The sequence below is a fragment of the Serinus canaria genome, chromosome Z (assembly GCF_022539315.1).
Source record: "Serinus canaria isolate serCan28SL12 chromosome Z, serCan2020, whole genome shotgun sequence".
NCBI classification, from domain to species: domain Eukaryota; kingdom Metazoa; phylum Chordata; class Aves; order Passeriformes; family Fringillidae; genus Serinus; species Serinus canaria.
This window is the reverse complement of record NC_066343.1, coordinates 61,013,112-61,038,108: the sequence shown is the minus strand read 5'-3', so window position 1 is coordinate 61,038,108 and position 24,997 is coordinate 61,013,112. Positions and strand designations below refer to the sequence as shown.

The 24,997-nt window shown below is 38.5% G+C and overlaps 1 protein-coding gene across 1 annotated transcript in view; it reads right to left on the bottom strand.

Annotated features, from left to right (window-relative positions):
• Positions 1-1,215: 1,215 nt before the first annotated feature.
• The window catches only part of HCN1 (hyperpolarization activated cyclic nucleotide gated potassium channel 1), a 191,986-nt gene continuing 168,204 nt past the window's right edge, over positions 1,216-24,997 (bottom strand). The window contains exons 6-8 of the mRNA XM_030237500.2: positions 20,908-21,148; positions 3,716-3,880; positions 1,216-2,048 (exon numbers count right to left, since the gene is read on the bottom strand). Of these exons, the coding sequence (XP_030093360.2) occupies positions 1,216-2,048; positions 3,716-3,880; positions 20,908-21,148 (1,239 nt within the window). The remainder of the gene's footprint in view (positions 2,049-3,715; positions 3,881-20,907; positions 21,149-24,997) is intronic.

Genomic DNA, 24,997 nt, shown 5'->3' with positions numbered 1-24,997 from the left:
TAAATCAAGCTGTGGTTTACAAATAATCCTTTAAATGAAAAACCTCACTTCTAGACTTAAACCAGAGATTCAAAGTCAGCATTATAGGAATTTTAAGGTAGACACAATTAATGAATGGTTATTATTTTCTAAGATACCGTAAAGCCTTTTCCTACTGACCAAACCTATTTTTATTGTCTTTTTTTTTTCCAAAGCATGCATGGAATATTCTCAGATGCTATTGAGGGCAAGAAGAAGAAAAATGATGGTATTGGTGAAGTACAAGCGATTTGCAGGATCAAGCGTACAATTTTGCATAAAACATTGCATGTAAAAGTAACACTGTAGATTTTAAGCCATTGCATTACAATTTAACAGTTGTGTTGCACTTAGCTTTAACAAATTTTAAAACTGTAAATTTTGAAGTGAAAAGCGGAACCTAAATTCCTAAACAAAGACCTTGCAATGGTACACCACACAGCATCTATTTTTGCTTGGGTCTAAAAAGTTATTTACAATGGAAATATTTAGTCTTTGAAAAGTCTTTAGCAGTGTGAAGATCAAAGTCCACCCAATTCTCAGACAACAGAAGGGTTGACATGCCATGAGGTTACAACCTATCTGGAGGAGTGCTAGTGCCTCCCTTTACACTGCATGTGTTTGCAATAGAATTCTCTTCCAATCTAAATTCCAATGGATGGTGCTAACATATGAAATGCAATGTGAAATAACAACTGAATTCTTCACGAGAAATTAACAACGTATGCGCAATAAATGAAGTAACAAAGGTTTCAGAATATCAGTCAGTGCTATGTGTTAGTTAAATTGATGGTTTTATTTCCTTTTTTTTTTCCTTTTTTTAAATATACTTGTTTGAAGTTTGTTGTTGTGTTGGCAATTTCCCCATGAAATCAGCCAATCTCATAAACAGAGAAATCTGTTAGGCTGATTTTAAAGTCAACACATTAAAAATAAGTAATATTAGCGCTAATTTTAATTTTCTGCAATGGTTGCAAAAAAGGAAGACGTGAACTCAAACAAGTTTTTTTAATTGCCTTTATATATATATATATTTGGATATATATATATAAAACTTTTACATTCGTTACATAGGGCAAAGCTGTCTAAATTATTTTTCTGATAGTAGACTGCTGGGGCACATTAGGAAACAGGCTAAAACAGTTCGGGGGACGGTGCTCGGTTTGTTGCAAGTCTATTGCTCACAGTCACTAGGGATCATAAGTTTGAGGCGAACCGCGGTTTGTCTCCCTCGGGCTCTGTGCTTAAGACTGTGGAAGAATCCCTTTGCAGCGGGGCCGCGGGCGGCGGGGCCCCGCGGTTCGGGGGGATGGCTCCCGAGGACATCTGCCGGAACAGCGAGACCCGCTGGGGCACCGTGGCCCGGCCGGCCGGGGGCACGCCGGCGCCCGGGGCGGGCTGCGGGAGGGAGGCGAGGGACTCCCCCACGGTGGGGTGAGGCCTGGCGATCAGGGTGGAGATCTCGTGAGGCAAGGAGGGCTGCGAGGCGGACAGCGGTCGCACCTCCCGCGTCAGGTTGGTGTTGTGGAGGGCCTGGGTGCTCTTGTGCACCTCGTTCTTCTGCGCGGCTCCCGGAGGCTGCTGCGCCGCCTGCGGCTGCTGCTGTTGTTGTTGCTGCTGCTGCTGCTGCATGAGGGAGAGCTGCGAGGCGGTCGGCGAGGCGTACTGGAAAGTTCGGCCGGCCAGCGGGCTCTGTACCGGCGGGCTGCAGACGGCCGTGGTGTAGGAGCAGGACGAGAGGATGACAGCCTGCTGGGGCGGCTGCGTGCTGGGCGAGGGCGAGTGCAGGTTGGTGTGCGAGAGGCTGCTGCTGGTGTACACTGGAGGGGACTGCGTCCTGCCGCGCGACGACGAGGCCGAGGTGCTGGAGTTGAGGGCTGGCATCTGCTGCAGGCTCACCGGTGCGATGGTCTGCACCATCTCCCTGTCGTGCTTCACGATCTGCTTCAAGATCTCATTCTCCTGGTTGTTGAAGACGCCGGTGTTGAGGTCCTTCTGGAATTTCTGCAGCAGGATCGAGTTCTTCTTCCCTTCACAGAGAGGCAGAAGAGTTAGTGAGCCCGAGGTGAGGGGGCAGGGCCCCGCTCTGGCTTTGTGTGTTTCAGCACCCGTCGCTGAGGACTGTCTGTTGTAAAAGCCTCAGCAGGCAGCGGGTAGCTGAGCGGGCATCGGTCGGCCGCCAGCCCAGGGCAGGAGGGGGCTGTGCCACGCTGGCACTGCCGCAGCTCCCCGCGGCTGTGCTCCGCATGCAGCCTGCCCGCGGCCCTCTCCGCACCGCGGGCCTTCGGAGCGCCGCCGCGCTCCGACTCCCGGCCTTTCTCTGCCCCCTCACTTGATGTTTACTGTTATTACTACAATTACATGTAAGAACCGTAATTTCCTGAACAACTGTCAGAAAAAGTCATCGTGCTCTGCACCTACATCATCTTTCTCGTTGCAAAGTTGTCTGAATTTCCAGTAAACAGTTACATATTTTAAAAGTACACCTTTCTCTAGCAGGGAACTAGTTACTAGACATGGGTAGTCACCAGTGTTTTTAAGTGTTTGTGATCTAATATGAACTCGTGGATAATGTGACACCTGCTTGCACAGTGAAGACTGCTATACACCGTGACCTGATGTCTACTTGATGGCTCACAGTGTCTGGAAGATGTAGACGCTATTCTGTCTGAGTCATCAAATGCTTGGGAACACAACGGCACTCAACTGCTCTTTTTTTTCTTTTTTTTTTTTTTTTTTTTTAATAAAACACTGCACTTCAAATGGGATTGCTACTCCAAGAACAGACTGGAGCTATAGTGCTAATATTTTTCAAGCACATATTACTTAGACTAGGACTGCAAGACAAATTGTCTTGGAAGACAAATTGTAGAAGTTTAATGCATTGAGTTGATGTGGAGAAATCCTCAGACAAATTTTCTGGTGAAGTTGAGGAAACATCACCAAACAGGACAAGTGACTTTTTTTTTTTTTTTTTTTTTTACAGCTGTATTTTAAAATCAGTGCCAGTAATGATGATCAGAGTGCAATTCTCCTGTCTGAAACTTTATGCTTTGCCTAGCATGTCCTGTTGGGAGGTCCCAAATACTGGAACAGCAAGTTTACACATCTTGATTTGATAATCTGCCATACCCTTCTGCCTTTCGCTTGTATATTATTGGACTGCTTTTCTGATTGCAGGCAGATCTGAGCAGTGCCAGTGTGCAGCCATCAGGGCTAGCAGTGCCCATGTTGTGAGAAAAATGAGAGCCCTGCTGCAAAGGATTAATTCACTTCAACAAACAATGGTTTTGTGAGTGCTGAGAGGCTTCAGCTCTTCCCAGCATTATAGATGTCATCCGTAAGCAATTTATTTAGGAAAATGTCATCTACTGCTCATGACACAGCATAAATCCTATCAAGTGCTGAAGGCAGCAAAAGAAATCTACAGGATTAATAAATAATACTAATGATAATTAAAGTATGAAAAATAATCCTCAGAGGAGTACAAGACCTTTCTAAAACTTGGTGGGTTTTATTATTTAAAAGTGAGATTGCAAAATTCTTGTCTGCAGATATGTGTTATTTATAGATCAAGAAAACATTTACTGCAGCATAACAGAAAAAAACTTTCAAAGAGGGCTTTTTTATCGTGCAGCCCAAGGGAAAGAAAATGGATTTTAAGAATTAATCATATGCAAAAAAATGAAATAAATACCTATCCTGTCAAGTCTATCAATTGCCACGGTTTCGAAGGCCCTTCTCATCATGGGGTACTCTTCCAGGACCTCGTTGAAGTTGTCCACTGAGAGGGAGTACAGGCGGCAGTACGTGTCTGCTCGTACACTGGCAGTTCGACGGCCCTTGGTTAAAAGGCAGATCTCTGGGAAGAGAAAAATTCAGCCCACATTGAAAACAAAGAAGGTACTGAACCATGTGAAACTTTAAAGGTAGAGATTGACTCTGTGCTAACAAGTAATAATTTAGTACTCAGCAGCAATTTTTCTGTTTCTGCTTACATAAGGTTGCAGGGACAATTCTGAAGGTATTTGAATCTGTTTTTGCTACTCTGAAAAAATAATTCATGTCCTTTAAGAGCCCTGCCTATAGGTTTTTTCAGTATGAACTCTGATTTTATGAAGCCTTTTTAAAATAGTGCTTGAAGTTCTAAGAAATGATCCATCAGCTGTCAAACACAGCTTGATGACTTTGATTAACCCAAGTGCTGAATTAATCCAGGGGATTCTATTGATTTTCTTTTAAATATACAGATGCCATAGAGGACCAATCCCTTTAATCATTCACCAGATTTACTAAACTAATGCAATACATGATACCACAATATAATGATATTTGAATATAAAAACTGTTCTGAGAAAAAAAATACTTGAAGCCCTCTATTGAACAGGCCTTCTATTTCCTTGATGTTTATGTTCTAGGTATTTTGGGGAGAGAAAACTTACAACTTTTGACTTTTTTTTTTAATTAGATTAAAAAGTGGAGATCATGATTAGACTAGTAGTCTTTCTCTGCAAGTGCCCCCAACAGGAATTCATTGTTCTGGAACACTAGAAACTGAAGCTATGTGCAGAGTCCCAAGAGACAGCCCCAAACTTTGACTTCTAATTCTTCCACCCAAAGTATCAGGGTGACTGCATAGAGGCCAAAGTCAGTGTCTGAGGCTTGGATCAGCAAAACACGTGGGGTAAAGCATTTATTTACATTATTTAGATTAAAATACAGAAAATTAAAAAGTAATTTGCAAAAAGTAGTGTTTGAGTTCATCCCATTTTCAAACTGGGGACTAAGAACACACTTAGGAATATCAAGAATTCTTTAGCTGAAGCAGGGTGAGAGACAGTTTCCCTACTCAGTTCCAGCAGAAAAGGGCTGCAAGTTCATACTTTGTATTTGAAAACAAAAGTAGGGAACTGACTCCTACCTTGTTTTTTTGTCCATTACATACTCAATTTCAATCAAACTATCATTTTCAAGTGTGGAAAACCAACTAATAAATAATTCTGCAGACTTCAGTTCTACGAAGTACCAACCTAGTTCTTGGTTTGGGTTTTTTTGCTGTATGTCTTTAAGAAATGTATTTTTTATTAATCTAGAATATGAAGAACCTTTATTTTTTTTGTTTCATACTTCTTGAGGAATTTCCACATGCTATCCAACCCTGAAAGCTTAGAGGATAAGATGCTTAAATTACAGTGGATAAATCAAAGTAAATTAACATTCGACCAGTACTAGCACAGAATGTACTTAAACCCCAACAGCTTTGGGAAGAATTTATAGAGACTATTAGGAGAGTAAAGTACAGAATTTATAGAGAATGCTGGTAAGAGACTTGACCTAAAGTCCCTCACAAAACTTGATGCCCATGAAAAAATGACAGTTTACTGTAAAGAACCAGCCAGGTATAACAGAAGTCAGTCCTTTCCTTTTCTCACTCCTAGCATAGCCTGACCTCTTCTCTTAGATTGAACCCACTGCATTTTAGTTAGAAGAGAAGGGTATTTTGCCCCAAGGGAGCAGTTAAATGCAGACAAGACCTGTTTTATTTCCTAAGATATTCTTTAAGTCTCACAAATAATAAAGTGTTATAATACATGGTTGAATTTAGAGAAAACTATCTGGAAAGCTGATGTGACTAATGATCACCTCTTGATTTTCATCTCTCTTCAGTTAAAATTGCTGTAAACAACAAAGACACATAAATAGGTGTCTTCTGCTACTCTCAACAAATGCTTGAGTATAAAAAGCATCAAATCCCCCCCCCCCCAAAAACCAGCATCCCCTAAATCCCCATCATCCTGAAGAGTGTAGAAAAAATTAAAGTACAGTTTTCATCATTGATAATCTTGACTACTGTGTTTAGCTTACTTCAACAGAAAAATGTGAAGAAACCATAAGAGACAATGTTAGGCTTCATCACAGGACAATGGGACCGTAGAAGTCATGGATACTACTGCAACAAATAATTCCTTTTGTTTTTCATCTTCTATTATGTTTTGTCAAAATGAAGGGAAAAAATCATTTAAAGCTATGATGTGCAGACTGTCAAATCACAACTTCTGGTTGAAGACTATAAGTCTGGAAGGCTTTTAATATCTGGAATCCTACTAGTTAGATAATACAATAAAACAACGGGTCAGAAAAGATATGACAAATGTTCAGTGCCCATAAAATGGTCAGGGAGTGCTGCTGTGGAGCCTGCCTCCTCAGTAAGACAGCTTTGTGTTCTCAACTCCAGTTGAATGGTCTGAACTACAGTTTTATTACAGAAAAAATACTGTGAATGAATACCCACATACTGCATTTCCAGTGGTATTTCTTGACTGAATAGAACTATATTATTATCACTGCTACATTGTCTGTATTGCCTTGTTATATGTAGCAATAGCATCATTTGTGGTCTGTTCATAAGACTGAAGTATTTGCTAATTGTATGTGTTAATCTATCAGCTGTTTGTTTGGACAGACCTTCAAGCATAATCAGAAATAATATATGAAATATTCCTTACCGGGACCAGAGAGGAGGAACACAGAATGCTGAAATGAGTTCCCATTAAATACTTGTGTTCATTTAAATAAACCAAAGTGTTTGTTTTTCATGAAAATAATAAAGTAATGAAAATAGCCATGACATATTTAAAATTAGCCTTAGTGGCATCAAGTACACCAGGTGCCCTTAACAATTATGCTCTCCTTGAAGTTCAATTGATTTAAATAGACTAGGAAATACAATAATAGCATAGGAGTGTGTAGTGGAACACAAAAGGCATAGACTATTTTTAAACAACTTGGATAAACAAGGTGGTCTGTTAGCATAAAAATAAAGTGTCAGCAGCATATTACTCACTAATATTACTATGTGCATTTGGCATGGTTCATTGCCTTCATGCTGACACTGTCAGTGTGTCAAAAATAACTATCTTTCCTTTCCAAACAAAAGAATGTCTTAATTTCCAATTAAAAACTATGTATTAGGCTACAATGAACATGTAATTCAATTCTAAGTGCACATTTTACTTTAATCTCTGTGGACAACTGTTACCTAGAACATTGTGAAACAAATGTCAGTCATTGCCCTAAGGAAAAGTGACTGTTTGAAAACAAAGAATGATGCTAAAAACATTCATTTGTTCTTAGAGTCCATGCTTAATGCAAATTTAATTAATTCCTTTCTGAAATTCATAATTCATGGTCTGCTACGATCAGGTCTTTCCCATGTAAAAAGACCGCCCTCAAAATAATATAGAAATGAGCTCAAATACAGTGTACTTTCTGCTATGAAGACTCTAACAGAAATGTGCAATGATAGAAGTTTAAAGCTAACCTTGTTCTGAAAGTTGTAATAGTCAAAATTGATCACCAACATACCAGTTGCGCGCCTATGTGGGACGTGGCTGAGTGACAGAGTAGTTAGTGCTGCATTAACAGTTGTACTCAGTGATCCAAAGGTCTTTTCAATCTAAGTGATTCTATGATTCTATGGCAGGATTTCAGCAAAAGCTGGATCAGGTTCAATTTTTGGAACACTGTGAACTTGTAAAGTAGCTTGCCTGTATCAGTTTCTCATATAACAGGGAATGCATAGGTTGTGTTTTACTATTGCATTAATGTCACAGAGCACTCTGCATGGGAAATTATACATATCTGAAAGACAGCAATAAGCAAAGCTGATTTCAGGAGAATCTGAAGGAGGTAAGGTGAGTGACATAGCCCACAGGATGAATTTTAAAGAATAGAATTAATAGGTCATTTGTAAGGATCAAGTTTTGATCCCAAATGAAACCAGGTTCATTGTTCTTATGGACTGTACTGATATGCCACTGTAGGTGACAATTTTTAGCCCTCCCCTGTTGCTATATGATGCCTAAACATCTTTTTCTTTGAGAAAGTAAGGATGTGGGCATGTAAATGCAAATGTATTATGTATTAATCTCCCCCACATGTGGGGGAGATTAATCAATAGTAGCATGTATGACATTGATCTCTTCATTAGTCTTTGCTGAATGGGTATGTTTCTACTGGCCATCCTAGCATAACTTCTGCTTTCCATTTTATACAGAAAATTTTAAGATAGGAAAATTCCTTTTTCACTCTGAGAAGCAATACAGTTTCTGTGAGAGTGTATATTTGTCCATTCATCTTCTATTGATTTTACATATCAGTTTCATTCCAGATGTAATTACTCTACTTCATATGTCACATTAACATTTGACTAGAGAAAATCTACAGAAAAAAAGTGCGCACCAACAGTAAACCATGTTGATAAAGAGAAGTTACGAGTCCAGAAGTTAGCAAGTTCACTGAAGGACACCAAACCAGTCATGTCTCCATGGACCATATTTCTTAGCTTAGGATGTTACACTGTATAAACAGAAAATTCCTACAATGAATTATTGTATGTACATCTTTGTCTTGCAAGGATGCAAGTTCACTTTACTAGGTGCAGAAATTAAATTTGTGTAGTAATGAATTAATGAATTCAACAGTATTTCAGCTACAGAGTGTCTATATTAAAATCAACTAAAATCAATTAGCAGTTTTTATAACTTTCTGTCCCCTTCCAAAGCTGTATGATTTCCCATCATCTGTTAGATTAAACATTACAGGATCTAGTGAGAGGTCATTCCAACTGTGGACAGCTGACTACTGCTTCAGTTCCTCAACAGCAAACTTGTACTTGTCATGGGCATATAGTTTGCTGTGTGTGCTGTCAGCTGTTCAGGCTGAGTACTCCCAGCAGCAGAAGATGGAAAGTCACAGTAATTCAAAAGCTTGGGTCACTCAATCTAACTGACTTGGGAATGTTTTTTAAGAACAGGACAGTGGATTAGAATTGAGTTTATTTTATACAGAGCAATGAATATAAACTACCATAGACAAAACTTATATGTCCAAGTACTCTTTCCATCCTCCCATCTCATAAGACTTCAGACTAAGCTTCCCAGAAACATGGCTATCCTTATTTTCCAGCAGCTCTTCATAACCGCAACTCCTTGGCAGGCTACAAAGATTGATAGTTCTTTACTTTTTTCCTGCAGCTGAAGTTGTCCACTGAGAAGAAAGTAGCTAATATGGGCACTTTTTGCTGTGCCAGTCATGGCAAGGGACATTCAGCATGGGGCACTCAACTCCCAGCTTTGCCACACATAGTATGATTATGATTGGGTTCTTTTTCCCTTTAGGAAAGGACTATATGAACTTCAAACAAGTTTAAAAAAAAAAAATCAGTAAGCTTCTAGGCATCCTATTCTTTCAGAAATTGAGTGATTTTCCAGTTTCATTTGACTTGAGCATCTCCCATATAGAAAACAAGAAGAAGCTGTTTCATATGATAACATATTACTTTAACATAAGCATCTGCATTTCTGTTTTCTTTTTCTTTATTAAACTCTGGAAAATGTGAAATACATTTATCTATAATTTTCCACATTTTTAATGTGTTCTTTTTATCTTTCAGTATATTATTGCTAGTGTACACAATGGTTAACCCAAACCTAGGATGCTTTTTTTTTTAACAGTTACTAAAATAACTACCACCAGGTCTTACAATTACTCAGAATGTAGTTTGATGCAATTACATGAATTTCAGTAATCTGTGTTATAAAAAATTCAATCCTGCATTTAAGAAATCCTAAAATACTGCTCACGAGGAACATTTCTGCAGCAAGAGAGATAGCTAAAGGAGAACAGAAAATTGAGATAATTCCTGCCTTTTACAGACAGATTTGTAATCTGGACTGTCCAAAAGGAAGCTATGCAAAAGCTGCTACTTTTGCCACCATGTTTACACTAAATACGGAATTGCAGACAAGTCAGTTTGAGTTAGGAGATACAGCCTGCATGACCTCTTCATTTAAAATATGACAGCAATAATTGTCTGTTGCATTGCTTTCAGATATCTGGGTTCTTCAGTTGGAGAGAGGGTTCATGAAAAAGCCTGGATACATAACTGAGAAGTTACTGTTTTGAAGAAGGGCTGGAAATTGCTGATTGGAATGAAAAGCAACTTCTGTAATATCCCATCTCCAGTCTTTTAACACTTTTTAAACTATTTACCTGAACTTATTTTAAATACATATTTGTAATTTGTGATAGCTGTTACCCTTATTAATCATCCTATTAAAAATCTAACCAAACAACAAAAAAAACCCCAAATTCCCCAAATAAAACCCACATATGTTAGTTTAGCTGACATTTTTATTGCCTGTTTTTAGTAATTTGAAATTTCTGTCTCTGAACACTGACACCTGAGCTCTCCACATGTTCACAGTTTAATTAATAGTATTTTATTTAATTTAATGTAACAATAGCAAAAGAGATAGCAAAAATTTACTTGGGAAAAAAAATCATTTTAAAAGAAGTGCCTACATTTAATATACCCAAACTTTGATAGAATTTATAGACAAGTACTTATTTAAAAGAAAACCATTTAATATTTATTTAGCGTTTGCTAACAACCTTGAGAGTATATTCCTTTCTCTACCTAGCTACAAATGTGTCTTTTATTCCACTTAGCTAGGAGAAATCATTTTCTTGTCTTAATAAAAAGTGGCAACTTATCTGAGCAGGAACTTTTTTTTCATCCTGACCTCTCTTTGCTTTCTTCCATGTGCAGGTTCTGAAAATAGCTGTGGCCAAGTTTTAATTACTAGTGCAGACAAAAGCCAGTAACAGAAAGATAGAATCACTGAGGTTGGAAAAGACCTCCAAGATCATCAAGTCTGACCTTTAGCTGAACAGCACCCTGTCAGCCAGACCCTGGCACTGAGTGCCACATCTAGACTTATGAACATTTCTTACATCCTGACTATTTTCCCATGTTCTCTCAAATTCTTCTAAGAAAGGTCCGTATGACAGAACAAAGGGTTAGGGTAATTTTATAAAATAGAAATAAAAGTGCATATTTTGTCTTCGATGCTATTTATAAACAGAGCATCCATATGTTTTTCTTCTAATTTATTAAAACATTCTTTCTACAAAGAGTGATTAAGATAGTCTATTTATTACCTTGTAAAAGCTCACAACATTACTGATAATAATTTCATATGCTTTTAAAAATTAATAATTAAGCTAAGGTTCTAAGATAATATGCCTAAGTACAGATTTAGTTTCCATACTCACTGTGTCAAAGGCCAAAAGTGATTTTATGTAATTCATTTACTCCTACTTTTATTCTGACAGATGCTTACTGCCTATTGAAAAAAAAAAAACTTAGTTCCTTATGTATTCAATGGTATGCTCTTGTAATCTTGAGTCTGGCAAACAATACAGTTACAATTTAAACTATTCAACTTGAATTAAAGTTGACTATAAAAATATTGTACTTCTTCTCATTAAATTATTAAAAAAATTATCAGAGACTGCCGGTTCTGAATTAAATATTTAGATTAAATATTTAATCTAAACTCAAATATTTATTTAAAATTCTACTGTGTGAAATTGAAGGTGCTTGGAAAATCTTCTGCTATATCTTTGTTGACCACATTTGATTTCCAAGGCATGCTATGTCATATTTTACTTGTGTCTAGTTATATAAAGTTTACATTAAAAATGTATGCTGTTAATAAATAAGCAGATTTATAACTATAATTTATTTATGCTTTTAGATTGCAATATATTACTTGTGTTATTATTATGAATACTGTTAAATTTATATTTATGTTTGCTAACTAATAAAACTTCTAAACCCAAATCAGCTTCTACCTTTTAGTATAAAAGAGTAAGTTATTTTCATTCTATCTTTCTAAAAATTTTCTTGCATTTTAAAAAAAATTCATTTAGTTTGGTTAGCAAGAAGTCCTTCTGATGGATTATTATTTTCCATATAAAATGTGGTGTCAAAAGAACAACACAATAATTTTTGGTCAACAAGAAATTATGCAATATTATGAGAACTATTGCATATTACGTAGTCTCAAAATGGCAGATTAGTCTGTGCCAAAAAGATATTTAATTTTCAGGCCCTCTTGCAGACAATATTTTTAGAAAAATGTTCTATACTGTTCAGCTGAAAAATGTTTTACAAACGAGTTGGCATGGAGATGTGGAGATCCTGCTCCCTTAAAGCATTTAATTATATCCCTGCTATTAAGAATACGAATAATCACACCTCAGTAGGGCTACTTATAATTAACATCTGGATTACAGTATGAATACTGAAAGACCTAATCCACCACTACCTTGAATAAGGGGTAGCCATATGCAGTATTTTTGCAAAATGTAAAATTATAAATCATATAATATAGTGTCCATATGTAAAGCACATACAGATTTTTTCCTATTTATAATCGGTATTATACTGCAAATCTTTTAAAGGATTCTATCAAAAGGAAGCACCTAGAGTGTAACCAGAAAAAAGTAAGTGGGAAAATATAATCTAAAGTGACTCAACATTTCCCATGGTATTATTTTCCACTGCACTGGTCTAAAATATACTGACAGTTACTGTTCCGAAAGGGGGAAAAGCTCCATAAATAATAGGTAGGTCAAAGAAGTTCTGTCTAATTGGCCTTCTACAAGCTGAAGCAAATGCAAAACAGAGTTTATTAGAATTTAAAGTGCAGAAGGGTAAATGTTAAAACTGCATTAAATAATTTAAGCAAAATAAAACATTTAAAATTGAAAGTATTCAATGAAGTACATGTTACAAAAAATAAACCAAAAAAGAAAAGATGCTATAATATGTCTCTGGGACATTGTCTGGGAAGATGGCAATGAGAATCTGGTTTCTAGATAGATTTGCTAGATGAATGATGACATGAAGCACAGATAGTGATATCTGCCTTTTGAGTAAGTAAAATAAAACATGTATTTGTCTTCCATTACAAGGAGATAGGCCAATACAGTTTCATATTCACACGCAGTAACTCTCATATATACCTCTCATAATTTAATTTTTTTAAATCACATTCATTTCTTCATGTTCAACATACCTGGAAGTTGATAGGGGAAAAAAATTATCAGTATCAGTTTTAGTTAGTCTAAAAATTGATTTATTTACTGATTCCAAGTGTCATGATACCATCGGGATTTTCAGTGGGGGAAAAAACAATGGGGAGCGGGATCTGCAATAGATACATCAAAAACTGGGCAGCGTGAATCACTGCAAACTTATCTACTGGAATTAGGAAACTCCTTCAACTAACAAAACCTCCATGGGGCCCCCAGACCTAATTAATAAAAATATATCTGCACTTCCTAAACACTAAGTTTGGATTTCCCTAGCAATATTTGGATTTCCCTAGCAATTCCTTCAGCTCTAACACAGTATCTGTTAAAAACAGAAAAAAAAAAGGGTTAAATTTCCAGGAACATATGTCTGGGCTGCTGCATGAAGGAAAGCCTGTGTAAACACAGGTGGGAAAACAGATGGAGAAAGGAAAAGATAGCAGGGAGACCAGTCTTATCTTGTGTCCTTTGTGGTTGAGGGGAATTTTGCCAGTGACTACAGAAAAGAGCAGGATGAGACCACAGTGAACAATCAGGCCTCTGTCCACCAGTGAGTAAGCAAATGAATTAACAGCAGAGTCCTGAATGTGTTCCCAGAAATCCTCCTCTGAGTAAGCTGTGCTGAGCTGTACTGGTTGGGCAGTGGATTTAGTCCTTTGTTCTCCTCTTCGTATGGCCTATCAGCCCCACTCTAACACCAGTTCATGGAGGCAGCTCAGCAAGTGCTTAAATAAACCAGCACTTGCTGAGCTGCCTCAGCACTTGCTGCCTACCTGTCTTGAGTCACTCCTCTGGCTCTGATTCTGACAGGACTGGCAGCTGACTGGGCACAGGACATTATGAAACTACTGCTGCTTATCAAAGTCCTCTGCACTAGCTTTGGGACAGCTTAAAACTTTTATATTTGCAGGGGTAACAATCTCAGGGAAGTTATCAATGGTTGAAAGCTGCTTTTCCACTTGGCTCTCCAGGCAGGAGCCTGCCATCTGTAGGTGAGAGCATGGGAACACCATAGAAGTCTGGGGTGAGGGATGTGCAGAGAAGTGGAGGGTCACCAGGTATCAGGGAGCAGAAGGCCTTTCCAGAAGGGAAGGAGAAGTTGCAGGGCCTGATCTTACTGAAGTCATGACTGAAGTAGCCTTAAGACCCATACATCTGAGTAAGAGTAAGGAGATAATTGGAAAGGCTTTATTGTATTAAAGCAAACATCATTTAGTTTATTACACCATTGTATGTTTGATAATTAATGTCTGATTAATTATCAGAGATTTTGAATTACCAACATATAATATTATTATGGAGTGTTTCTGAAACAATTTCCAAAGCAAAAACCAGAATATTTACACAGCAGTGGTAGTACATCAGTTTCTATCAATATGTATTGGTACAGGTAAATTAGATTAGTATTAGGTTCATTAGATATGTTAATAATTCTGCTCTGTAAAGCCCCAGTAATTGTTGAATTAATCTCTTCTATAAGCAAAGGACTCATATTCTTGTGCTTCACCTCAGAAGATGTCAAAATCCTTGCATTTTGCTTATTTTGTATGTATAGTGAAGAATTAATACACAATCTGTTCAGTAATTCCTCCTGTCGCAAGAAGAGCAATTTCTAATCCAGTCAGCTGGGACTGAGAGAAAAAGGTTCAAGAAGCTTGAAACCTGGCAATTTCCTTCCTACCATTTATTACTAGGATTATATCATAAATGAGTTTGAACTTCCAAGATATTAAAGAGAAAAACAAATGTGCACTGAGACAGAGAAAGCAAAAATGGGGGAGCTGTCATTATCCACTGCTGTGTACTTTGTATTTTCAGTATTGTAAACTGTAGATACTCAGGACCAGAGACAAGATGACAAGAAAATTAAACCACTTCATAATCACAACATCCTCAAAATACAATTGCTTACATTTTTCACCTGCCTCCTGATTTTTATTCTCCATCCAAGGAAGCTGAGTTCAAGTGTGTCGATCTCAAGTTTTCAGTTCAGCTTAACTGCAAACACATGTGCAGTCAGGTTTTCCAACTCGCTATTCGAAAGGGATAGGTGTAAGCACCTTCCCACTCTTTTCCAGCTTCTGGAGGTTGTTCAGATCTGTGCTTGCTGCTAGCGTTTTCCTCCCTTTCCCATCAGTCTCATGTCCATGATGTTCCCCTGCACTGTCAGCTGCTCTGTCTCCCATTTATTTGCACCACTGACAACCTGACTCCTACTCACAGAGTTCTCTCTCTGTTGACATCTATATCACTCCCCACGCTCTTCCCTACAGTTCTGTCCTATGTGTTAACAGAGTCCGTACCATGCATTCATTCTCTCCTGACCTTCATTCACATGCCACTAACCCTACAGGCAACTAAATCATAATTCCTTGGATAAAGAATTGTTTGTATGGTCACATCCAGAGGGCACTAGTCAATGGCTCAGAGTCCTGATGGGTATCCGTGAAAAGTGGTGTCCCTCAGGGATCCATACTGGGACCAGTCTTGTGTAGTGTCTTCATTAATGAAATAAATTAAGGAATTGAGAGCACTCTCAGCAAATTTTTGATGAATCCAAACTGAGCAGTACAGTTGACACTTCTGAAGGATGCGATGCCATCCAGAGGGACCTGGGCAAGCTCCAGAAGTGGCCCTTGGGAATCTGATGAGGTTTATCAAGTCCAAGTGCTAGTGCTGCACCTGGGTAGGAACCCCTGGTATCAGCACAGGCTGGGCATGGACAGCCCCAGAGCAGCCCTGCCCAGAAGGACTTGGGGTGCTGTGGGTGAGAGGCTGCACATGCCCTGCCATGGCACTCACAGCCCAGAGAGACAAACGTGTCCTGGGCTGCATCCAGAGCCCCATGGGCAGCAGGGCAGGGAGGGGATTCTGCCCCTCTGCTCTGCTCTGGTGAGACCCACCTGGAGCACTGCATCCAGAGATGGGGTCTCCAAGACAGGAAGGACTTGGACCTATTGGAACAAATCCAGAGGAGGCCAAAATGATCAGAAGGCTGGAGCCCCTCTCCAGTAAGGCAAGGCTGACAGAATTAGGTTTTTTTCTGCCAGGAGAAGAGAAGGCTTAGAGGTGACCTAATTGAGATCCTCTGGTACCTGAAAGGAGTCTCCAAGAAAGACAGAGAGAGACTTTTTACAAGAGCGTGTGGTGAAAGGACAAGGGGAAATGGCTTAAACTGAAACAGAATAGATTTACATTAGACACTAAGAAAAAATTCTTTACAGTGAGAGTAGTCAGACACTGGCACAGCTTGCCCAGAGAGGATGTGGATGCTCTGTCCCTGGAAGTGTTCAAGGATGAACACTTGGATGGGGCTCTTAGCAATCTGGTCTAGTGAAAGGTGTCCCTGACCATGGTGGGGGGAAGCAGAAGTAGATGATGTTAAACATCCCTTTTAACTCAAGCCATTTTATGTTTCTGTGATTCCATGGTAATTTCCGTTGAGGGCAATGTTATTTCCTGCCGTATGAAAACTCTGTCAGTGTCAGAAGTTCCTCTTGTACTTAACAAGGAAAAGATGCATCTAACTGCTATGCTGATAGTGGCATATAAAATTCCATTTAAATAATGGGGAACTAGGAACAAAATTTCTAATAATGGGGAACTATTACCAAACAGAAAGCAAAAAATTAAGGGGGACATAAAAAAATCCACCAATGTTTTAAAAAAACAAGATATAGTTCAATTAAAAACAAATCCAATAACAGCCACTATAGAGTATTAAAATCCCATGATTCTTCACTGCTATCTGTGGCTTACATAATTTCACTGAAGTAGAAATGACTACATAACTGCACAGTATAATGAAAAGTAGTTTCATGTATTCTTCCTTGTCTAATTCCTGTCCCTTTTATAAAAATTCAGATGAGCATACTGTGAATATAGTAGGGGGAATATGGCCTATTGAAAAGGATAGTACCAGAAACTGCTTTCAAATTCCTACTAGCACTTGGAGGAGATATGGAGGATGATAATGTCCTTCAACCAGCAGTCTGAAAAAAACCCACTTATTGGGATGAAAAAGAGCATCCTACACACTGCTGGGCTAAAAATTGCTCCTGCACACAAAGTTCAAGAAGATTACATTTATGGACAAACATGAAGGTCAAGGGACAGAAGGCTCTTCCCACAGAAATACCAGGGAATAAACCACAAGATCTTTGTGGTTACATTATTGTATTTACTCCTTTCCTCCCCCAAGGAGAAACCAGTGGGCACAGATGAGGAAGGAGGCAGACAGTAGTCAAGCCCAGATCTTTCTGTTGCCACCACTTTGCATGTCCCTGTCCTAGGGTGATGTTATGATGCTTGTATCCCTGTCGTCCATTCTATTTATGCTGGACATTATATTCTGTGCCTTCAGGACTGGCTCTGAGAGTGAAGGCGGAGAGAAGAAGAAGAAGCAGCACAGAGTTTGTTATCAGGGACTGCACTCAGCCCTCCACATTCTGCTGGACTGTGCTGTCTGGGCATGAATGGAGCAGAACAGAGCCCTCCTTTCCTTTTTACTTAGTTTAGCTACATGAGGCAGAGGAGTTCCCTGGACTGTTTTTCTTCCCCTTTTCTTGGAACTGTTCAAACCTGCTCCAGACCAGGACCTGGGGAGCACCGAGAGCTCTCACTTTGTGGCTCACTGTGGGCAGTGGCCATTCCCAGTGCCAGAGGGACTGATAACAGAGCGAGCACCCACCGGGGAGACTTTCTGAGTTTGTCATCTCTTCATAGCCGTGAATGAGTGCTGTCATCCGGTACTGTTCATTTTGTGTGCTGGGGAGTGCTGTGCCTGTTTAAATAAACAGTTTTTTTTCCATTTCTCTCCGAGGAAATTTCTTCCCTAACTGGCTGGGTGGAGGGGCCATGCGGGTTTGCTTTCTGGGGGGGGCCCTTTTGGAGGGCCAAATTTGCCCTAAACCAGGACAGTCCCTCAAAAATGAACAAAAAGTGTACAGCAGAGGTGCAGTCTGATTCATCTATTCCACTGGTGGTTATCCAGGCATATTCTTTTTGAGAAGAATTACCAACTAATTGTAAGGTTTATTTGGTTTCCTATTAGACCAGATCTAAGCCAGTTTTTAATTAAAAACAAAGATCAGGCAAGAGAATTTAAATGTTCCACGTCAGTCCTCAAACCTCAAGATATTTCCTCTTTTTTACTACAAGTTTTGGTTTTCCAGGCTTTCATTCTCCCCACAGTCTCCATTCAAGTCATTCCCAAATACTCATGATTCTGCTTTGGTTCCTCTTAAATCTTGGCTTTCACACTAATCTCCAGTTCTCCCACAATTTTAGCATTGTTGTTTTTTTACTGGTAAATTTTTTACATAAATTGTTTTCCTGATATAATGTTGTTAGCACAGAAATATTTTGCATATTAAGAGTTTGGTTTTCCAAATCCAAGGCAGGATGCTGGTGAAACCCTGCACTGTTCTGGAGGTGAGCCTGCAAATCTCTCCAGAGCCAAGGTCCCCAGGTAACTCAGCTCTGGGACATACCTGACAGACAGAAGTTCCTCTGAGCTGGGATGAGGAACTTTCAAAACATAAGATGTTTAAAAATTAAAAAATGATCTGTTTAGGCATGGCACCCTGTCACTTGCGTGCCCTTTACTTGCTTTTGGAAGCTCAGGTGTTGAAATTGATGTATTTTGTCAGACCTGGGAGCTAAACAGATGAGTTGTTACAAGTAGCATTTTAAACATAGTGTCTGCCTCAGATTTTTTATGTGTCCTTTAAGCAAAAAAGGGGGTTATTGGTTTTAGGATTTGAATGCAGCCTTGACCTTCCAGTTTATTGTTTTATCACTATGCAATATTCCTTGTGTCTGCTTTGGTCAGGAAGCTTTACTCAGATTCTGATACACACTTCAGGGAAAATGGCTGTTCTCCAGAGAGATGACAATTTTAGAACTGTTTTTTATTTTCTCCTTTGAGAATCCAAACCTTTTCAATTCACATATATCTGATTTGCAGCTTGTTTTCTCTCTTTTCAGCTGCAGTCATAAAATTATAAAATCATAGAATGGTTTGAGTTATAAGGGACCTTAAGGATCATCTAGTGCCAATGCCCTTGCCATGGGTGACATTCACTAGATCAGGTTGCTCAGGGCCCAATCCAGACTGGCCTCAAGCATGTCTGTGAATAGGGCATCCACAGCTCCTCTGATCCAGATAGGTCTTTTATCTCCCCAGCTGGAAATACACTTCTGGAAATTCACGATATATGGTGTTTTGCTACAACAGGTCTGAGCTACATCACTATGGATCTTGGGGCATTTCCTCTCTCAGGTTGTCTCTCCCTGTGCACTTTTTTCACCTCTCCTCACTCCTCCATGTTACAGCAGCAGCTATTACCTTCTGTTTGCCCCAGCAGGCTTTGCATGCATTACCACCCATTTCTGCAACACCTGTCCCATCCCAGCTGCAGTTTGGATGAGCAAAAGTGCTTTGGTATGCAGTGTAGTAAGTTCCTGTGTGTCTGGATATTGCAGCTAGCTTATTTTTTGTCTGCATTCCTGTTAAGAAGGGTAGCAGTTGAAGAGGATGAGCTAAATAGTTGTTTGCACTGCAACAACAGGCTGACAGTTATGTAAAATACTTTCATGCGCAATCTCCTCTGATCCTCTGCTGGTTCAGAGGAGTATTATGGCCAGATTCAGCACAGAGGCTCTTGCAAACACATTTTCATAAACTAGGGCACTGCTAAGCATAGAGGAGACCAAGACCAAGACTGCACTGTTTTTTCATCCTCAGCATTTACCTTTTCTTTCTAGTTAATCTCCTGTCTTCAGCATCTACAGTTTAATCCTGTGGGATAAGCACAAGACCTCTTTACCAAAGTGCTTCTACAAATACTGGTGATACAAATCACCTTGCAGAGGCTACTTCGAAGTGACAAGGTCTTCTGGCCAGATCAGTAGGAGTTGCTTTAGCGTATTATTCTAAAATGGGATTAGTTAAGTAACTCTATAGCCCAATTGAAACGCTGAGCCCAATTCACTTTTCTTAGCTGCCCCCTTCTCTACACCAACTAAGTGGCACTAATTAGGCTTTCAATTGAGAATTTTCTGATAGGCTTTCAGGTCAGTTATGGGATCATTTAATGGAATTCAACAGCAAATTAATACAATGCCCAGCTCACTGTAAATAACTCTAATGAGCAGCAGTGGTGCACACACAAATATTCAGGCAGCTTCTGAAAACCAGATAATTTACAGTCACGGGGAACAACTATATTGTATCATCAATTATGATGTGTAAGAAAAGCAGTTGCTTTCATCAAGATATACATATTCAGATGCTTTCACGTAAGCAAATAACTATTTTTCATTAGGATTACCAACTTAATTTAATTAGGATTAAAATTAATGCCTGATTTTTATTAATATACATCTGTTAGAGAGGTACCTAGTCAAACAGAAGTCCAGTTTCTCCTAGTATATATTGTCAGGATAAACATTGATGTGTGGTAAATTCAGTGAAAAAGCACTAATGAATGAATTGCAAAATATCCCATGTAAATAATGCTCTTATATTCAATGCTAATTTTGCAATTCTTACTATGATTTTTACCATCATATTTATTCTTTTTTATTATTCTTTTTTAAAAACACTAATTCTGTCAATTCTACCTTTGAAAAGCTATAAAATAACTATGAAAATTACTAAATTTTTATTAAACTATTTTTTGGTAAATAACAGCGATTTTAATTTAAAATAACTTCAAAATTCTAGAAAGTCATTTTGCATTTGTAACAGTTGTCCTCACAACAGTAAGCAGACTCTGAATGATTTGTTCAGAAATATTTTGCACATTTCACTGCAGTTTGAATTGTCTAGGCAAGTGACTCTTAGTTAACTTATTCAAAAGTCTCTTTTTATCTGTTACCTGTACATGTTTTCTTTTAGTGTATTCACTCCAGTGTAATCATTCATTTTTTCCCACTCACCTCCAAAGTAAGAGCCATCTGTCAGCTTCAGCTCCTTGTTGGACTTGGTGATGACACCAGCAACACCATGTTGAATGAAATACATCTTCTTACCCACGGCCCCTTCTCGGATAATATAATCTCCAGGTTGGAACACCTCAAATCTCAATTTGCTTAGCATGGCAGTCACAAAATTTGGGTCTGCATTAGCAAAAAGAGGCATTGTAGCCACCAGCTTCCGACAGTTGAAGTTGACAATCTCCTGAATGGGAAGGAAACATCATGATAATAATGGTCAGTAAATATGTTCAATATGATGGGCTTTGAAAAAAAGATATTCTGTTTTCTTAATAAAGAATTTCTTTATGCTCACACTGGACTTTTCTATGTCTCTGTGCTTACTTTATAACATATTTAAATCTGTTTCTTTTGAAGTGATTGAAACAAAAGTGCAGTCTGACTTGTTTTTCTAAGGCTAATGGTGACTTTTCACATGTTTTTTATTAATCCCATTGGAGTTTAAGAGGACAATGAGACAGAAAGGTAAAAATTAAATAGGAATTACACTTGACAACCAGATTGGCTGTTGCAATAACTATATTAAGTGATGAAATTATGCAAGCGCTGTGTTTCCAAATGTTACACCATCTTTCTGTTTTGAATATATCTAGTGGTAATATAAATATCTATTACATTTTGATAGTTGAAATCAACAGGAAAATTTCCTGCACAGTTTTGAATTAATTTTATACACACAGACACATACATTTCTGCCCTTTAAAGAGATGTGTGTAAAGTAGGCCCCTATATGCAGAAAGCACTACTATTTTCCTAGGGCCTTAAGGATTTCTCCTACCAAGGAGAAACTGCATTCATATTTACAGAGCGCACTATGAGCTCATCTGCATGAAAAGATTAGTACCAAAAAAAGCTGTAAATGTCGTACTTGCTTTAAATAAATAAAAACAAAACCCTATGAACAATTTATGAAATATTTTCAAGCTCATTCTTCCAGACCTTACGTCGTCTTGGGAAATTAACATGGTCAGTTGCCATTACAGATTTAACATTGTATTGAAAAACTGAGACTAATCAGTATTGCACATGGAGAGTGGCTCAGGCAGGCAACATCTACTGAGGTAGCAAACCCAACATGACAGGAAGAGTGAATATAATCATCTGTATATAAATGCAGACAGAGCAAATAAAAGAAAAATACAGCCAGCAGTCATTTAACTGCTTCGCAAAACTAAATATGCCTTTATTGTCTGTGGAGTAACCCTAGCATTTCTTAAACTAATACTTCAAGATTGATGTGAAGGAGACATTCCACCTACCAGTGCTCTCACTCCCATGACTGCATTCCTGCTGGAAGTGGCTCTTTCAACTTCCCATGCCTCTGCTGTCTCATATATCTCATATGTGCCACACAGACAACCCTGAGCATGAAGCTCAGATAGAATTATCCAGATATCACACAAATTCTTTTTCTCTCCCTGTCCCACAACATAATATCCTGCTTGTAGACATGTTGGGGAAGTTTTTTTTCACACCATAAGCAACAAAACCTTAGTGGGTTCTTCAAATAAGTTCCCTGGCATCTGGGAAAGATGTGGGAATTCCCTTCTGAAGAGAAGACATTAGTTACTGAAGCAACTAACAGGCAAGTGCATTAAGAGTGAGAAGAGTGAAGAAACAACCACCTTTTCCTGAGCAATCACGTCCTCTACAAATAAGTCTAGTGTGACTTAGAAAAGTAAATTTGAACAAAATGTCTCACTAGGCACCCTACAAACTAGTTTTCCATTTGAGGAAAAAAAAAGCAAATTTGATGCAGGATATCTTCTGTTTGCCTGAATACAAAAATTATCTCAAGCAACAACATGTGGACTGCCATATAGATAACATTAAAAATCTCTGAATACTGCTTAGTCAGTAGGTCAAGAGGGCTAATGCCAAGATACCCTCCAAGTATATTTTTTATGAGGCAGTAAGTATCCTAATGAGATTCCAAGTGTCTTTCTAAAGCATGACGACAAGCTTGTTTTCCTTCTTGTTTAAACTCTACATTTATTAGTAATGCTCCAGCCGTCACCTCCCTCCCACAGGAAAGTTATTTGCTTCTCTGACTGCTGGCAGTGTGGTGGCATCCCATGAGGAGCCCCAGACTACATCCTCTGCTCCCCGTGAGACTGCCTTGCTGCCATCTCCACTGATGCTGGCAACAGCTATTACTTGTCTTGTCTCGCTCAGGGACTTTTCAGTAGGCTTGCTGCTTGTTTTCTGCTTCTGAAAGGGAATAGCTTATCTTGCATGCCCAAGAGGCAGAGAAAGGAAATTACTAAAGAAAGCAAAAATTGACTGGAAATTATATAGAAGCTGGTGGGGAAGCACAGAAAAGGCTATGAGAGTAGAAAGTTCAGCTCCAGTCAAGACTAGGAAGAAAGAGTAAAATTGACTTAGGTGGAGTACTACTATGAAAGAGAAAATGGGAGGAAACACAAAGAAGGAACACTAAGACCTAGAAAAAAAAATAAACAGGAAAAAAAAAAAAAGAAGGCAGGAATCTTGACTTTAAAAACAGGCTGAGAAATGGAAATTGCTGAGAAGTGAGAACACAGGAACACAAAACCTGGAGAATAGGTGTCTAGAGTGAAAGCCGAAAAATAGGGCAGATGAAGGAAACAAAAGGGAAATTGGGAAAAAAAAAAAAAAAAAGAAGTTATCTCTAACATATCTTTATCAGTATAGAGAGGGGAGAATTCAGACCTGGATGACTCCTTTGTGCAGACCCAGTCCTACTCACCCAGAAGGGAATTCATCACATCTTGGGAATCCCAACAAAACATATCTTTGAAAGAGGGTTTTCAACCATGGAATCTCATGTCCTCTTATGGTTCAATCTTCTGCCCACTTTTCTCTCACATTATGTGACCTGTATCTGGATATACCCATGTATGCACACACATTATCCTGCTCAGCCTGAGTTGCTTAATGAAGGTACCAACATAGCTACAAAACCACCCTGCTGAGGTAATTTCAGCTGTTATTCCTAGTAATGCATTCATTTTGTTGATTAGTTTTCTGGGAAAGTTTGTGCTAAAGTACAAACTTCCCTTATTTAAGATGTTAGAAGGTGGAAAATTACTGAGGGAGAAAGAAATGTGTCATTTTTAAGTGCTTTGTTTTTCTTTAAAGTGTTCTTTTATTTAAATATGAGATCATTCAGAGCAAGTAAAATACATTTCCCTGAATCTTAATCACAGGCAGTTCTGCAATTTCAGGTTCTTGTGTATTACTTTAAATATCATCCTGGGGAGAAAGAAACAGTAAAGATTATGAAAGTGTTTTATATAACTCAGAAAGTACTAGGAGAAAAAGTTCTGTGTTTTAAAAGAGAGGTAACAAAAGAACAAACTGACAAATTAGGAGTTGACATTTTGTATAGAGAAAAATCTTTCACTCTTATTTTTCTTTTAATTCTTTGGAGCTAGAATGGAACCGGACTATGGTGCCCAATATTATATCTTCATTAAATGACATTTTGTCACCTCTACTTGAAGAAAATACCAAATGAAGCCTGAGGAAAGGATCGGGGAAGACAATACCAAATGAAGCTTGAAGAAGGGATTAGGAATGCATTATATAGCTGAAATGTTTAAAGAGCAAGAATGAATCAGATCTAGATGGAGCAAGTTTTGATCTATTCCAACTGCTGGTCTCTTACACATAATTAAGATATACAATGGTCTGCTTTATATAAGAGATTGGTTAGGTAATTACACTGGCTTCTGATCCTTTGTAATATATTGGATTTATTACTCATCTTGACCTTTCTGGATTTTTTTTTTCAAACTGATGTAAAAGCATCAGATATTATCATTTTGTGTGGGTTCGGTATTTCTTGATGGCTTCTCTGAAGCATCTCGAGACATTAGAGAAGCAGTCACAAGGCTTTCCCTGCTGTGACTGCAGTTCTCTGATGGCATCTCTAAAAGTTTTTAGGATCTCTTTTCCAGAAGACTTTTGGATGGATTGTAGTACTTTTATTTAGACTGACTGGAAAATCCTGTTGCCATAAAAACGGAAAATTCTTGAAAGATCTGATTGC